This window comes from Argopecten irradians, unplaced genomic scaffold (genome assembly GCF_041381155.1).
Source record: "Argopecten irradians isolate NY unplaced genomic scaffold, Ai_NY scaffold_0238, whole genome shotgun sequence".
Lineage (NCBI taxonomy): Eukaryota > Metazoa > Mollusca > Bivalvia > Pectinida > Pectinidae > Argopecten > Argopecten irradians.
In genome coordinates this window covers 2,403-21,062 of record NW_027187705.1, presented here as the reverse complement: position 1 = coordinate 21,062, position 18,660 = coordinate 2,403, and the positions used below count along the sequence as shown (strand labels likewise).

General features: G+C 34.8%; 1 protein-coding gene across 4 annotated transcripts; it reads left to right on the top strand.

Annotated features, from left to right (window-relative positions):
* Positions 1–355: 355 nt before the first annotated feature.
* On the top strand, positions 356–16,209 carry LOC138312183 (uncharacterized). Of its 4 annotated transcripts, XM_069253187.1 has the most exons (6): positions 356–458; positions 6,553–6,648; positions 9,136–10,450; positions 10,574–13,238; positions 14,795–15,189; positions 15,478–16,209. In XM_069253187.1, the coding sequence occupies exons 1-3, from the start codon at positions 364–366 to the stop codon at positions 9,302–9,304; spliced, it is 360 nt and encodes a 119-aa protein (XP_069109288.1). In that variant the 5' UTR covers positions 356–363; the 3' UTR covers positions 9,305–10,450; positions 10,574–13,238; positions 14,795–15,189; positions 15,478–16,209. The 4 variants fall into 4 exon arrangements, with proteins under 4 accessions (XP_069109288.1, XP_069109287.1, XP_069109289.1 ...); XM_069253186.1 differs by having other exon boundaries at positions 9,136–13,238; XM_069253188.1 differs by lacking the exon at positions 356–458 and adding an exon at positions 1,787–2,653 and having other exon boundaries at positions 9,136–13,238.
* Positions 16,210–18,660: the final 2,451 nt, after the last annotated feature.

Here is an 18,660-nt window from a genome sequence, read left to right as displayed (position 1 = left end):
TCGGTAAAAATCATACTTTACATTTACTATACACGTAAAGGACACAAAACTTCTACCCAACCTAGCTTTAGCGGCTAAAAATCACATTTCTAGCACGTCTTTCACAAAAACGGCTACTACCGTTGGAAAAAGCGATAGTTTCCCTCTCAAAATCATCCTCACACACCTATACAAAGTGCTCTCACCTTAAAAAAAAAAACACGCAAATATTCTCAGATTCTCAGATCCCTGTGGTATAACCGATCGGTTTGTTTGATATGTTGTGCCAGCAGTCCTCATGCTTTAGTAGTGTCATGCAAATGTGTCACGTGATTTGTGTACCTGTTCGTGCACCTGTACGTTCTTTATGTTCGCATTCACGCAATGGACAGAGACGGCTGGACATCGTTATTCATTGTTATCTACATGTATTTACCACACTTAGACAGATTAAAGTGGCGGACACGTTCTCTTCAAACGTAAGTTATTCTGTGTGATTTATTATTAATACCATGAAATCTTCTGAAGAACGACAAGAGCCGCGAAAGCGCTTGGGAGAAGCTATTCTTTTTTTTTTATATTTTTGTTCTTAAGCGATACTGTGGCGTCCGGCGTCCGTCCATCAACAATCGACTTCTTCCCATAATCACTCGTCGGAATTCACAAAATTTGAATGATAGCATCCTTCTCATAAACTAAATGTAGAAACCGGTAGATATAGAAATATAGACAGACACATTCAAAAATGTATATGTTGTGATAATGATGACATTGAAGACGAGTACCATTTCATAATTAAATGCAATAATTACTTAGATATTAGAAACCGTTTTATCAAAAAATATCATCATAATAATCCTAGCATGGCCAAATTTATTCAACTTCTGGAAACAAGAAATAATAAAGAATTATCTAATTTAGGAAAATTTATAGTTTTTGCCATGAAAAAAAAGAATAAATACTGTTTGAAACAAATGTAGAAACACTCTCTACACTAGCGTAGCGGTCGTGCACGTGTTGGGTGTATCTACACTATGTATGTGTGTCTGTGTGTTAAATATCTATGTGATTGTATATTGTAAGTTTTGTTGCACTGTATATATTCATGCACTTTTTTCTGATGAACCGTAAGGTTCAAGGAATTAAAGAATTGAATCCTTATGGATTACTGACTGTAAATTGTTCAAGTGATGGGGCTGACCCCCCCCCCCCCCCCGGAGACTTGAGGGGCGGTGTCAAAAGGGATCAATTTGGCTGTTACCATTTAGCATGGGATATCACTCTTAATGCAATGGTAGCATCCTTATAGGGTGGGGATTCAAAATTATTCAAATGATGGGGCTGAACCCCATGGGGCCTGAGGGACGGTGTCAAAAGGGGTCAATTTGTCTATTTCCATGTAAACGACTTCTTCTGTAGGTAAGCATGGGAGAGCACTAAAAATGCAATGGTAGCATCCTTATAGTGTGAGGATTCAAAATTATACAAATGATGGGCTGACCCCCGGGAGCCAGAGGGGCGGGGTCAAAAGGGATCAATTTGGCTTTTACCGTATAAACTACTTCTTCTCTGTAACTTATCATGGGATAGCACTCATAATGCAATGGTAGCATCCTTATAGGATGGGTATTAAAATAGTAAAAAGATGGGGTTGACTCCCCGTCATATAAACGACTTCTGCTCTGAAACTAAGCATGGAAGAGCACTCATCATGCAATGGTAGCATCCTTGTAGAGTGGGGATTCAAAATTGTACAAATGACGAGGCTGACCCCATTGGGAATGATCGTGAGTGGCAGGGTCAAAAGGGGTCAATTTGGCTATTTCCTATAAACGACTCAGAAACTATGCACGGGATAGCACTCTTTATTCAATAGTAGCATCCATATACGGTGGGATTCAAAATTGATAAATGATAGGGCTGACCCCCGGGGGCTTGAGGGGCGGGGCCAAAAGGGTGAATTAGGCTACTTTTTCATATAAATTACTTCCTCTCTGACAATATGTATTGGATAGGATATTCCTATGGTATATATATCATCATTATTTGGTATGGATTTAAAAACAAACAAATCGTGGGTCAATTTGCTAATAATCTAATTTTCTAATTGTAAGATAAATACTCTAAAAAAACAGGTGAGAGACACAAGACGTCTGGATATATTTATGATGTTAGTTTGAAATTCATGCCAGGTCTTAGACTATTCTAAGACGTTCATTGGGAATATGGGGCATTTTAAGGGTCTAAATTTAAAAAAAAATAAAAAAATTAGAAACGTTCTAAACTAATTTCCAGATCCTCCACAGGGATCTGAGAATTAGTCACAGTTTAGACCAGAGTGCCCTAAGACATATTTAGACGTTTTAAAGGTCTAAATCAGAAATCGGTAATTCTCGTATCCCTGTGTGATCCCCGTGATGTGGTGAGTTGACCACTTGTCACTAACCGGTCGTAGTATCCTATTGGCTGGATTAATATGCTGGTCACGTGGCACGAGGACTATTGTTGGTTCTGAATTTGGCGCCAGATCTCTGCCCACTTCTCAGATTTTCTCTGACGATACTGCACGCTCTTTGCTACCTATCCAAGATTCATCATGGAACTCTTCGTTGCGCTCTTCCTGGCATTGGAGGTGATCCTTCAGTGTCTAGGCAAGTTTGTGTACTGTGGTAAGGTATGTAACGTTCGTTTTTATTCCTAGTCCAGACTAAAGTTTTAAGTTATTTTCTTATTTAAAACATTTTTTATCTGTGTAAGAACAATGGGATCGGGAACAAGTTATTTCAACTTATGAAGCCTTCTCATATTCACGGCAATATATATATATAATAGATGATTCTGATTTTAAAAATATTTTAATATTATTAAAGTAATAATTACACTTAAAGTGAATAGTCGGGCAAAGAAAACCAGTCTAAATGCGTTCATTGGCCTTCCAAAAGTTCTCACATATTAATACGGCGGTAAAGTTCTGCTTAGTTACCCAGTTCTGACCATTAAAGTAAAGAAAAGTTGAAAGCATTGAAAGCGAGGCTGCGCGGAAATGGTCTGTGCTTTTTTCTTAATTATACATTCAAACTCGTATAGTAAAGATACTGTACATGTATCAATACTTTCCAGCTTCTAAAGGTTGTAAAGCCTGTTAGGTATACTTACTATTACCACAGGCATTTGGCTCTATAGACATTTTGCTCTCTTTATGTAATACTGTACAGTATCATACATATATATATGGAGAAAATGTCTATAGAGCCAAACGCCTGTGCTATTACTACAACTTTAATTCCACTTAGCGAATGATTGAAATAGGTGGCTGATGTAATTTTGATGCTGAATATTGTTAGTTATATGTAATAAATAAGGAGATTGACAATATATCATAGTATACATGTAAACTTTAGATAGAGCTCTGTTAAAGGTACAATATAGGTAACTTTTCAGTTTTTAGGTCACCTGTGACGAAGTCGCCTTTTGTCCGTCGTCGTCCGTCGTGCGTCGTATGGCGATAAACAATTTACTTTTTCGACTTCTTCTCCAAAACTACTGAACCAAATTTGTTGACATTTTGCAGAAACTTTTCATAGCCAAAGGTCCACCAAAATTGTGAATTATATGGTCCCAGCTCCCTAGGGGCCTGAGGGGTGGGGCCAAAAGGGGTCAAATAGGCTAAAACTTCAAAAATCTTCTTCTGAAATTCCAGAAATGGCAGAATCAAATACTCAAAGGTCTCAAGGCCCTCTACAAAAATTGTGAATTACATGACCCTGGGGTCTCAGGTTTCTCCGTGGGGAGGGGGTTAAGTTTACTATAGTTTATGTAGTGAAAACACATTTTGGAGCATTATTTGGTCATTTTATAATAGAAAATTAGTTAAATGTTGTCAGAATTATCCCTATGAAATGGCCATTGAATCCTATTAACAAATTTTCCATGACCGACTCCTAGGGGCCTTTAGCGGTGGGGCCAAAAGGGGTCAAATAGGCATAAACTTCAAAAATCTTCTTCTGGAGCTGGTAGAATCAAATACTCTTCATAGATGGAGAGGTCTTAAGGTCCTTTACGAAAATTGTGAATTATATGACCCTGGGGGTTTCATGTTTCCCCCCTGGGGAGGGGGGTCAAATTTACTATAGTTTATATAGGAAAAACACACTTATGAATGTTATTTGCTTATTTTTCATAGGAAATTAGCCAAACTGGGTTAGATTTTTTGCCTGTGACAGCATTTTATCGTCATATCCATATCGGTCTTGACCGACCCCAAGGGGCCTTAGGGGCGGGGCCAAAACGGGTCAAATAGGCTAAAACTTCAAAAATCTTCTTCTGAATTCACAGATTTGATGGAACCAGATACTCTTCATAGATTGGAAGGTCATAACGCCCTTTACAAAAAATTTGAATTGCATGGCCCTCGGATCTCAGACTTTCCCCTGGGGAAGGGTCAAATTCACTATAGTTTATAGGGGAAAAATACATTTATGAACATTATTTGCTTAGTTTTCATAGGAAACGAGTCAAACTGGGTTAGAATTATTAGCCATGAAATAGCATTTTAACACCATATCCATATTGGTCTTGGCTGACCCCAGGGACCAGAGGGGCGGGCCAAAATGGGTCAAAATGGCTTAAATTTCAAAAATCTGCTTCTGAATTCACAGGTTTGATGGAACCAAATACTCTTCATAGATTAAATAGTGAAATTTATAAAATCACTGACACTGACTGACTTCTAGTTTGGTTTTGTTGTTTAACGTTGGCAAAGCAAATTGGAATTTTAAGCATAAGGTTTGGTAACATAATACACTATCAAAATAAAAATTCTAATACGAAGGTTCAACTTTAAAGTTTATTCTGATTCATAAATACTTTTAACAGATTTGAACCAACTTTGCAATGCTCTTTCTGTAGCAGCACTCAGGTGAAGGCCTCTTTGGCCTTTTTTTTTTTTTTTTGTAATCGCAAACATTTACAAGAAAATTGCCACGTTCTCTAGATCCCTGCATAAAATGTTGACTAAAACTGGGTAATACGTTACTGACACCAAATGTGAAGTCATAAAAAAATATGAAATAATTAATGTGGCCCACAATAAATTCACGGAAACTCCGGAAAACATTTTCTTGGCCCGATCGATGTACTAGTAGCTACAATGTATAGGCTAAAGGCACATACCACAGGAGTCTGACGTTCTGTCAATAATATAAAAAAAATATAAAAAATACCCCTATATACTATATAAAATAGGATAAAGGTGTTTTTTTTTAATATTTATACTATACATAAGTCATTATATAAAATAGTATATATAGAGGTATTTTTTATATATATTTCAACTATCTGTTATTGACAGAACGTCAAACTCCAGTGAACATACATGTACGAAACGCTTCCGTAATTGTCGTGACCCGATCAACTTCGCACGGGAAAAACAAACATTTTAGATGTACAAGTCTAAACACAGGGACCTAACACAAATTTGTAGTCAATAGTATATACATGTTTTATGGTATCAATTATTTCTTTTTAAAGTTATAGATGCCGTATTTTTTTATACTCGTGAATCAAGATGAGTTTTTAATATGTTATTCATCACCAAAAGTAACCATCATTTTGAGAATTACACTACTTTCTATCCATAGGTTTTTATTTTACAAGCACATATAAGAGCTGAAAATGATTTTTTGGCATTATATTTATATTTATAGTGAATTGAAATGAGTACATACGGTCAGACCATGAAGCCAAATTGTGGTCTACAATTTCATTTCACATTTTTACAGTGTTATTAGTAATTGTAAAATTATAATTGCAGGTATGTTTCCATCTAAACATACATAACGCATAAAATACAACAACTTTACAGTATATGTGTTGAGGCTAATATTTATAAGGCATCTGAAGTCATTTGAATGACTTTCACAGCTTAATTCGTCAAACCTTGTGGTTTTCAATAGATTAATAAAGAAAAAATAACATCATTTTTTTTGTCCAGTTACGGCACATATAACTTTAATGTTCGATATGCGTCACTGATATGTAGAGCCCGTTTATAAAAACAACTCGGATACACAAAAATATGTCTGTTTTTTCTCTACCGTAGAGTTCATACCCTTGATATTATAATACATATATAGGGGCCAAAGAAGTAATATCAACAGGATTTTCCAGATGACACGGGATCCAATCAAACGTAATGGTCTTGGGGTACTCTGGTGGGTCCATGATTATATATAATCTGTAACTAATTCTCAGATCCCTGTGATGTAAATAACAGGAACAGCTTCCTAGACAAATGAAATAGGTTTATAAGGTCACTCATCATTTGCCATGTGTCCTTCACCTAGGGAATGTGTATCCAGCTTGGTATGTATGCAAGCATATTATGTATAGGGTTTCGATAAATTAACAGCAATGGATTCTCCCCATTTCAAAGAAATCCAAAGAAAATCTTGATATTATCCATGTGTTTTTTCATAATATTACACACGACCGGTATAAATCTAAAGCAATTGTTGATGTTTGTCGTGTTTTTTTTTATCTTATCTGAACTTCTGTCGTTCTTGTTCTTTGCAGGTTGTGTTTTACACTTCCTTCCGCAGTTTGGTTGACCGGGTTGCGACGTCGCTCGCAGTGGTGGTTAGCCGTGGGCTTTCTCTTGCGGAGGCTGTGGTAAGATTTTAGATGTAAAAATTCATTATTCCCTACCGTGAAAAAGTGTTCAGGTCACGTGAGAAAGACTTAACCTAATCGCCTTCTGTTTGTATAGCGATAAACAATTTATATCTTCGACGACTTCTCCTAAACCACTTAACCAAATTCATTAGAAATTTGCAGAAGCCTCTCATGGCCAAAGGTCAACCAAAATTATGGATTACTGATCTCAGGGTCATATAGTTCACAATTTGTAAGTCCCCCCCCCCCCCACCCCCCCCGCACCCTCAATGGAGTCCCTAGGGAACTTATTGTGTGTGTGTGTTTTTTTTTTTTTTTTTTTTTACAGTACAAATATTTTATTCCCCCAGCTGTATGTGATGTGTATATACATACACATTAGTGTTTTGGTAAGAGCTGCCAGAGCTGGGTGCCCTGAGGTCAACTCCTCGAACAATATTGTCCTCCAAAGCATGCACCAATATAAATATAATTTTTACAGATAAATTTTGAAAGCCATTTTAGTTGAAGGGACATGCATATGTAACTTTTTGCAGAAAACAAATCAAGAAAATTACATGTGTATTGAGTATTCTGATAACAATGATTTGGAATTTATTGTTTTTGATTAATGTTTGTAGTAGAACTAGAGAGAATGTAATGTTTGTATCAACAAACAAAAAATAGAAAAAAAAAACCACACACATAGAAAGAATTATAGACAATACGCAAACAAACCAAAAAGAATTCAAATCATACATATTTAAGTACTACAACATAAAACATCATACAAACATTGATTGGCATATTTCAAGAACTATTCAAAATTGTATTTCCAATTGATCCATATTTGATGATCAAATTTCTCAATACACCTATTTGGTATTGACAGCTTTTTTTTCCAACATCATATTTTGTAAACAAAAACTCCATCAAACCTTCCATATTTATGTTTTGTTTTTTTCATGATACAGGAAAAAATACAAAACTTCATAATTTATTATAGAATATCAAAATTGAGTGGTATTGACAAATTTTCAGTCTCACCAAAGAGTACTGTATCTAATTTAAATTCCACAACATTATTAGTTTTTACGTATATTTTTTCTTTTCATATCTTGCCATATTTGGAAAGATTTTTGACAATACCAAAACATGTACTGTTTCTAATTTAAATTCCATAACATAATTAGTTTTTTAACATTATTAGTTTTTACATATATTTTTCTTTTCATATCTTGCTATATTTGGAAAGATTTTTGACAATACCAAAATATGTGTTCTTTGGTTTCAACTTCTGTATTACAGATATTACAAAATTTATTTCAGAAATATTTATAATTTTTTAAGTAATTATTCAAAGGGAGTATACAATGTTGTAGTCTATACTGGAACCATTGTATTGATGTATCTTTGGTAACTTTGAAAAGGTATTTTTATATTTGTTCTTTTCCTGTGTATGCATGTTTCTAAAGACGTGCTTGTTGCTTCCATTTCCTCTCTGTTAATTACCAAGCATTTATTTTTTTCAATTAGACAAAAATACGTTAAGTTTACATCCCTTAATACTTTTAAATAAAATATGATTATGACTAGGTATGAATGGTCTATCTAGTTTATTTAACAAGTTAAGGTTATATTCAGATTCTTACATATTTTCTTTATACATTTCTAACTTAATAAGGTATTCTTCTTCTGGGTCTTCTTTTTCTGCCGGGACTTTGACCATTTTCTCAAACTTTAAGTTGGATTGCCATGAAATTTCGTAAGGTCATTTCTGGTGACCTGCAGATGTGTCGACCGTTTTAATTTTTTTTTGACCAGCATCAAAGATGTTTAAATCAAATTCTAAATTTTTAAAGTGAAAAATACCATAATTGTGAGTAAAATAACAAATTTTGTCACGGTTTCAAATTTTCTAAAACCAGTAAGAGTTATCTCTCTTTATTCACTGCTCAGCAGGGATCCGTTAGCAAGTTCATTTTTATTGTTTTTAAGTTATAGATCGTATTGTTACTAGCGGCTAAAATTATTTTGAGGTCTTTTTTTTGTGCAACTTTTATAGACCAGTAACCACGATGGCCGCCATGGAATACAATAGGTCAAAATTGAGCAAAAAGGAACATGGCTGAGAACACAAATCTAATACAATATTTGGAGAAGTTATTTGTGCCATGGTTCCTTTCATATACATATTAATGTATGTGTAGGAAGAATAAGGATAATCTGCACTCGGGATGAAAAAATGTACGTACAGTTTTTAAAATAAATTGTGACGTACAAATAAATATTGTTCTTTGCCCTCAAGTTGATTACTAGTATATCCATATCCTTCATATTCACATACTCACGAGTCTTTCATATTCATAAATGATATCATTTTTTTCATAAACCATGAACATATCTGGCCAATATTTCAGCAATATTCTCTCTTGTATATCTGCTGAATATTTTGTAATATGCGCCTATACTTGTTTACTGAACTGTGTACTTGTGATCTTGCAGGTTGTGTACGCTACCTGCTGCTGCCGAGGAGAGGTTTTCCCTGTCCCTGCTGCTGACCAGCCTAGCTCCAGCTCTGTTGTCCCCGCAGTACCAGTCCCAGCATCACCTGTTCCTATCCGCAGATCTGGTCGTGCCACCCGCAGACCAGCTTGGCATAAGGATTATGTAATGTGATGTCATATATAATGTATTGTAATGTAATATCCTTTATCTGTTTGTCCATGGAATGATGTTGCTTGAGGATGTGGTAACCCCTCAAAAATTGTCCCAATTCCTGTCCCTCACCCAAAAATGTATACAGTAGTATACACCATTAATTGGTTGTTCATTCCAACATCTAAGATCAGTCCCCATTTAGGTGATTTGGTAATTTCCTCCCAAATTCCGTTCCATACTTTTGTACCCTAAACGAAGAAGGGACATTGTTTTTGCTCCGTTTCGAATTACTATTATTACAACTTAAGGTTGTTTGAGGTACATTTTTGTAAGATTTTTTGGGATACGGAATGCATTCAGTGATATGGTTATGTGGTAGGTTGTGAGGAACACATGAACACGTGTAGTGATACAACTTCCGGTTATTTGAGGTATATCATGTAATGCTATAAGGTTTTGACAGACATACTCTTTGGAGTGTGCATAAAGGGTTTTTTTCCAGGATTGCATTCAAAGATGGCTGCCAGTGTCCACTTTTTAAATTCTTGAAAAATTTCTGAAATTTTGGTCTATTGGTATTGTAAATTGGTATACAATATATATAGTTTTAAGGTTTAAAGTTTTTGTAGGACACTGAACTCATGCAGTGATCCCAATAAGGTGTTAATTGAAATACATCACAAAATATTGAGGACGCTGACCACTTAGCAGTGACCCAATTATTGTTATTTGAGGTATAACTTAAGATTTTGAGGACACTGACCACTTAGCAGTGACCCAATTATTGTTATTTGAGGTATAACTTAAGATTTTGAGGACACTGACCACTTAGCAGTGACCCAATTATTGTTATTTGAGGTATAACTTAAGATCTTGAGGACACTGACCACTTAGCAGTGACCCAATTATTGTTATTTGAGGTATAACTTAAGATCTTGAGGACACTGACCACTTAGCAGTGATACGACTGCAATACTTGGTAAATCACAGGATTTTGAGGATACTGACCACTTGCAGTGACCCAATTATTGTTATTTGAGGTATAACTTAAGATTTTGAGGACACTGACCACTTGCAGTGATACGACTGCAATACTTGGTAAATCACAGGATTTTGAGGATACTGACCACTTGCAGTGACCCAATTATTGTTATTTGAGGTATAACTTACTTGAGATCTTGAAGACACTGACCACTTGCAGTGATACGACTGCAATACTTGGTAAATCACAGGATTTTGAGGATACTGACCACTTGCAGTGACCCAATTATTGTTATTTGAGGTATAACTTAAGATCTTGAGGACACTGACCACTTGCAGTGATACGACTGCAATATTTGGTAAATCACAGGATTTTGAGGATTATACTGACCACTTGCAGTGACCCAATTATTGTTATGAGATAGAACTTGCGATCCTGAGAACACTGACCACTTAGCAGTGACCCAATTATTGTTATTTGAGGTATAACTTAAGATTTTGAGGACACTGACCGCTTGCAGTGATACGACTGCAATACTTGGTAAATCACAGGATTTTGAGGATACTGACCACTTGCAGTGACCCAATTATTGTTATTTGAGGCATAACTTACTTAAGATTTTAAGGACACTGACCACTTGCAGTGATACGACTGCAAAGCTTGGTAAATCACAGGATTTTGAGGATACTGACCACTTGCAGTGATACGACTGCAAGACTTGGTAAATCACAGGATTTTGAGGATACTGACCATTTGCAGTGACCCAATTATTGTTATTTGAGGTATAACTTAAGATTTTGAGGACACTGAACACTTGCAGTGATACGACTGCAATGCTTTAATTTTGACTCAACTGAAGTGTACAGAAAGTAGTTAATAGGAATATTTCGTCCCTGTCCCTAACAATACTCACATTACCCTACCCATATACCCTAGCACAATTAAGCACGCATTTAGTAAATAACATTCTAACCGCTACTTTCTATATGTACACTTGCAGTTGACCAAATTAACAGCCAGCGTCATCGGTGAAGAAATGCCGTTGACCAGCAATGAGTGCCAGGTAACTGCCCCACGTGGGATTTGAACTTGTCATCAAAAGGTGAAAGGTCCCTAATTAAAATACAGGAGACCATAAAGTCATTTAACAACCTTGGCTCCATTGAAAAAGGAAATGAATTTTTTTTTCAAGATGGCGATTTTTGTGCCCATCATTGAAAATGTATTTTAAAGTACACTTGGTAAGGACAATGTCAGGATCGTTTTAGACATGTTGCATTGATAGATAGAAGATGGTGGTCAGGGTAGGCATCTTTGATTTCGGATCAATCCAAAAAATAGCATATGTTTGAAATCATGTCCGGATAATTTCAGACAAGTATTACTAAATCATACTAGTAGAAGTAGTTTTAAATAATGGACACTGTAGTGGCCATCTTGGATTTTGCATAGGCCCGGAAAAAAACACTTGGTTGGGACCATATTGGAAATTTAGGCAAGTTTCTGCGAAATTGTTAGGTTATCCTGACCTTTCAGGTCGACCTTATAAAGTATCACGTTAAAGTATCTAAGGTATCTAAAGTAACCATTTGCCCTTGCATCCCCCTCCCTCCCCGTTCCTGCACAATGCCATCTAAATCCAGGACAACAGGTAGAGAAGTTGTAGAATTAAATTGTATGTAATAAAAGGAATGAAAGCTAGAAAGAAAGTTTGTAAGAAAGTTTGTAAGAAAGTTAGAAAGAAAGTTTGTAAGAAAGTTTGTAAGAAAGTTAGAAAGAAAGTTTGTAAGAAAGTTTGTAAGAAAGTTTGTAAGAAAGTTTGTAAGAAAGTTAGAAAGAAAGTTTGTAAGAAAGTTTGTAAGAAAGTTAGAAAGAAAGTTTGTAAGAAAGTTTGTAAGAAAGTTAGAAAGAAAGTTAGAAAGAAAGTTTGTAAGAAAGTTTGTAAGAAAGTTAGAAAGAAAGTTTGTAAGAAAGTTTGTAAGAAAGTTAGAAAGAAAGTTTGTAAGAAAGTTTGTTAGAAAGTTAGAAAGAAAGTTTGTAAGAAAGTTAGAAAGAAAGTTTGTAAGAAAGTTAGAAAGAAAGTTTGTAAGGAAGTTTGTAAGAAAGTTGATGAAAGTTTGTAAGAAAGCTTATGAAAGTTTGAAAAAATGTTTCTAAGAAAGTTTGTAAGAAAGTTAGAAAGAAAGTTAGTTAGAAAGATCGTTAGTGTTAACGTGTGACGAATGAAAGCCCCCCTGTGAGGGGACATCTGTTTATATTTAAAAGGCTGACCCCAAGGCCCCAACCTTGGCAGCTTTCAAATGTATAAATGTTCTGGGGTATTAAAATTGTGTTTTTATGAAAAATGAAAAAAAAAAAAAACAAAAAAAAAAAAATGAAAAAAAAAAAAAAAAAAAAAAAAAAAAAAAAAAAAAAAATGAAAAAAAAAAAAAAAAAAAAAAAAAAAAAACAAAAAAAAGGTTAATATTGTAAATAAAAATGTAAATATTGTAAATAAAAAAAATCACAATGGCAATACATGACATGATCCTGATGTCATAATAATTTCAAATATTTTCATATTTTTCAGGATAGTGATACCATGAAGATATGCGACAACCATCAAGACAAACCTCCTTTGATAGCGACCCATAATGCTTAGCAGAGCATCTGGAACCAGGATAGTGATTCAATCAGGACAGTGATTCAATCAGGATAGAGACAACCACCAGGATAGTGATACCATGAAGATATGCGACAACCATCAGGACAGTGACACTAGATAGAAAACGTTCTTTGATAGCAACCCATAATGCTTAGCAGAGCATCTGGACCAGGTTAGTGATTCAATCAGGACAGTGACAACCATCAGGATAGAGACAACCACCAGGATAGTGACAACCATCGATATTGAGAACCATCAGAATATTGACACCCGATGGCAGACGTAATGGTGACTAGTAGTGATTAGCAGAGCTCCATTCAGGTACATTTACTATTAAAAACTTATATTAAAAAAAGCTATAATTGAATTGTAAAATTAAACTACAGTGTTATTGCAACTGCATGTGTGTATTTTGTGCCCATCACCATCAAGTGGTGGGTCATTCAAATTATCTTTTATCCTTGGACCAGTGTCCGTTCGGAAATACTTAGGTATTACTATGTCTGCACTGTCGTCGTCTGGGAAATGGTTTCTGTGCGATAACTTAAATATTTAATGTCCGATTTCAATCAAAGGTTCATTGCTTTATATCGATAAGATCTCAGACGAGTTCGATAATTGTCAAAATCTGTCAATATTTACAAGAGTTACGGGACCTTAAAATTGTCAAAAATAGATAAATCCATGGTTTCCACTCAATAGCTTTAGTATTTATTGTCTAATTTCAACCATTTGGTATATTGCTTTTTATCAATGTGATCTCGGATGAGTTCAATAATTGTCAAAATCCATCAATATTGTCAAGAGTAATGGGACTTTAAAATTGTCAAAACAGATAAATCCATGGTTTTCACTTGATAACTTTGGTATTGTCCAATTTCAACCAAAGGAGTAGATATGATAGGACCAGTATTTGGCCTTAATTTTTCAGGCCGAAAAAAATAACTCTGATCCCCATCTATTTCATATATCAATAAATACTCTCATACTTGCCATTCATTAAAACATATTTTTTTATAACCATGTACACGATGTGTCCCACCTATGACGTCATCAAATTGATGATTTTCCTCTTCTCGCCAAATTTTGCTAGAAATTCATCATCTTTAGGTTAGAAAAGGCTTGAAATGAATTTGGCCGCCACCTTGGAGCAACTTTAAATTTTGCATGGATATGCGTAAATACACGATACACAACGTGTGAAAATCTCTTTCTGCTCCACGAAGGCGGCCACATTCATTTTTAAGAGAAAACCACTCAAAAAGTATGATTTTTCAAGGATTTTTGTGAAAAATGGCGGGAAACTGCATGTTGATGACGTCATAGTGAACATAATTGGCACATGCGGGATATTTTCGAGATGTAATGTGTTAGCAAATGTATTCAGCTGTTATATGGCAAAATATGTTGTTCTTTACAGGAGAATTAATTTTGAGGCCATATTCGAGTCTTAACGTACCTTCTCCTTTGGTATATTGGTTAATAAGATCTGGAAGTGGTTTGATACTGGTCCAAATCCATCCATATTTGCAAGAGTTACGGGACTTGATAACTTCACCTAATAATTAACAATATTTTCAACTGTAAATAACTATTTTTGTGATGCTGTGCAGGCGACACATCCACTTCCGTGGAATTCTTGTGTCCATTGATAATTTATCAAAACTACAAAGGGATCTCTCTCAATTTTCATGCAAGAATAAAGGTTTCCCTAGTACCCTTGTTGAGCACATTGCATATTGGGGCTCATATGTCTAAAATAGCTAACAGACAGCTAATTTGAATTTGAATAGTTAAGTTTGTAACCACTGGGTTCAATCAGATCATATGTTTTTCACCAAACTAACTGATTTCACTTTTTTCTCCCCAAATGGCAGCTGCAGTATCTTTTGGTGATCTACAAGGTTCATAACTCTTCTAAGTGGCTGTTCACCCCCAAGAAAAGGAAGTTTTATTATTGTAACTGTTGTTGGCAATTCAAAATAATTGGCATCTTAGGATTGTGATGATCACCATGATAGTGACAACCAGTATATCGACAACCATCAGGATTATAGTGACACCATCAAAAAAATGACAACCATCAGGATTATAGTGACACCATCAAAAAAGTGTGACAACTATCAGAATTATAGCGACACCATCAAAAAAATGACAACCATCAGGATTATAGTGACACCATCAAAAAAAATGACAACCATCAGGATAGTGATGCCCGATGGCAGACGTTCCCGTGATGGTGACCATTAGTGATTAGCAGAGCTCCAAACAGGTACATTTACTATAAAACCTCATGTGTAAAGCTTACATCTAATTGTAAGGTTAAATTGCAGTTTTATTGCTCATGTTATTTCGAATCAACATACTATCTGTATATATGTTTCCCTAGTAACCCTTGTTGAGTAGTAATTTGGGAAAAATATGTCTGCCAAGTAGCTAAACATGCAGCTATCTTTTATTAGTGGAATTTTGTAACCGCAATCTTTAAAAGAAACTATAAACATGTCATATCATGATTTCCACTTTACTGAATGATTTCACTATTTCTCTCCAATGACAGCTGCAGTATCTTGACCACTTTTGGGGTTCTGCAAGGCACTGGACTCATTGGCTGTTCAATCCAAGACAAGGAAGTTTTAGTTTGGCGACTCTTGTTGGCAAACCCAAAACAGTAGGCATCGGAGAAAAGTGATACCATCAAGTTAGTGACATCCGTCAGGATAGTGACCACCATGAGGTTAGTGGCAATTAACCATCAGAATAGTAACAGCCAGGGTCATGTAAGGACGCGCCAGGTTTGTTGGTGGAGGAAAGCCGGAGTACCCGGGGAAAAATCACCGGCCAGTGATCAGTACCTGGCAACTGCCCCACATGGGATTCGAACCCATAGCCATAACCATCAGGATTTTGACAACCATGAAGATAGTGACACCATTGGATCGTAACAACCACCAGGATAGTGACAACCCGAATGGCAACTCCAGTATCTGCGCACCTCATTTGGTGCCTGGCTCTTATCTCATCTCAAAAGAAGGAAGTCTGGTGACTCCTGTTGACAATCCAAAATGTTCGATAGTGATACCATCAAGATAGTGTCAATTATCAGGATAGTGACACCCGATGGCAGATGATCCCTGATAAATAGTGATTGGCAGATACCGGTACCTTTCCATTCAGGTACTGTTATGAAATTTAGTAAATTAAATCAAAGTCAATTTCTTTTTTTCACTCATTAAAGAGAGATAAAGATGTTAATGAATTATTAAACTTTAAGGTCAATACTTGAGTTATACACACACTATCAATACGAACTGAATACCACTAATGGATCTGCTCTGGTGAGGTTTCCGTCTCGTTGAAGTCTCGTATTCATCTTTAATTAAAGATTTTTAAAAAACTGATTTTCACCATTTAATTTGTAGCAAGTTGCTATATAAAAAATATGTTAACGAAGTGGACTTCTTTTTGTTGTAAATTTTTCATATATGAGTTTGATTTGGCGGCCATTTTGAAAACAAGCATTTTTTACATTTTAAATTTGTAGAGAGGTGAAATTTCACCTTGTTAGCTTCAATAGTTTTACTTAACTTGTCAGTGCAACAACAGTTTTTTAGATACATTGAGTTAATTTTTGCTGTAAATCGTTTTGTTATGATCACTGAGATGTCAATGATAAGCATTTAAGGGGGGGATTATAACATATTGGTCTTTATTTTTTTACATTTTAGTGAAAGATCAACTTCTTTGTTATATTTTTTACAAGAAAAGCTGAAAAATAACACATTTTTGTAATTGGGACAAAACATCAAACACACTGACCCCCTGTTTTTTGATGAAAGGTTTTAGAAACAACTTTGAGCTGCAAAAAGTCAGTCACCAGAAACTTTTTCTGGGAAGACGTTCAATCTGGCAAAAACGAGTGTATTTTCATCTTCAAAATTTAGGGGGTAAGGGGGAACATACACAGCTGTTTCTGAAGGCAAAAATATGGGTTTTGACAGTGTGTTATTATTTTTGCTTTTAAAACAAACTTTGGTTTTGTCAATTTCCATGAATATTAAACTTATCAGACAAACTAATTTGCAAAATATTGCTTTAGTATTATCGTTTGTATAGTCAGACAAATTTTAATCATTTAACCAGAGCAGGATCCTTAATACCCAGGATCGATTTAATAAAAAAAGTTTTCAACACTAGTGCCAAAATCATTTACAGAAACATATTTCATTGAATTTTGTTACTCTGGGATGTTTCCACCGCCGACAGAGCATAAACGATACCCATTATTATTTTGAACGGTAAATGATAGTTAATGATGATAATAATGTATGTCATCTAATACAAAAATACATATTAAATCATTTATTTTGCTTTTGGTACATGCGAAATCAATACTTCATTCGATATAGGCATTATTTTAAGCGCCATGGATTTCTTTCGGGACAAAATTGAGTATTTTTAATATTATTTCTATTGAAATATAAAAAAGAAGCTCCAAACTTTTCAATGGTGGTAATTGTGTAAGTAACTTTTGTAACTGAAGAAAAATACTAATTCATCTGCTCCTGTTTTTGATAGAGAAAAAATACTGTATATCAGCGGTGGATCATCTTTATGTTTTTAGCAACTAGATCATATCAGTATGATGGTAGGAGAAACTATTTTTTGATAAAGAGACTTTACCTAGTGAACTAGTGTCAAGGGAGACAAAAGATTTTTAGCAGCGTTTTATATCTTAAAAATGACGAATGCCTTTTTTTCATCATAACAGAAACCTCCCACATTCATTGAAAATAAAGTCTTAAGGTTAAGAATATACATTATAATTATATCATATTTATTCTAAAAAACTCTAACATTGCACAACCGAAGATACTAAAAATTCAAATTCTTGTCTCTGATTTCAAAATTACATTGACTTATATTTTCCAAATAATTCAGAATTTCATATTCTAAAAATGCGCACACATTTAGTAATGTTATGTTTTAGTCTATGAAGGCCAGAAGGGTCATTTTTGCTCTTGCAATAACAAGTATGTTTTGAAAAATAATTCTTAGTGTCATAATCTTTGGAAAAATTGTCATTGTGTGTCCTGTTTTTGGGTAATTTCTTTTTTTTTCCAAATTTCTCGATTTTATAGTTATTCATTTGATGAATATAGAAAAGTAAAGTTCTTTAATCCCTTTTACTCACTCTGCAAGACATTGACGAAAAAACCCTCCCAACTGACAGGACACAAACGACTAGACGGGGACTGACGTGGGAGGCGCGTACGATCTGACCCTATCACTAAAACTACTAATTCACATTATCACTCCAAAGGACTTAATTTCTATATTCTTTAGTCAATGATTTTAAGATAAACTTCAAAAATTATATTTTTTCATTTTTTGAAAATATTGTCCTTCAACACATACTGGCTTGAGCTGTTATGACCATCTGCCTTGTAGACCAGAAAATAGCATTGAAAAAAAGTGTGGTAATAACAATAATCATTGAAAAATCAATATGATATTGAATAAGATTTAGTAAGATAGATCAATTTGAAACTATACTGTCTTAATTTGTCGTTGATAACAAATTCAATTAAGGAGTTATCTCACTTTATTTCTAAATATCACCTACAGGTACTGTAGATGTCACACCAGTAACATAAGTGACCTACAGGTACTGTAGATGTCATCAGTATTATGTAAGTGTAACAAAAAATCAAAATTATGGAATTTATGAATTTTATTTATG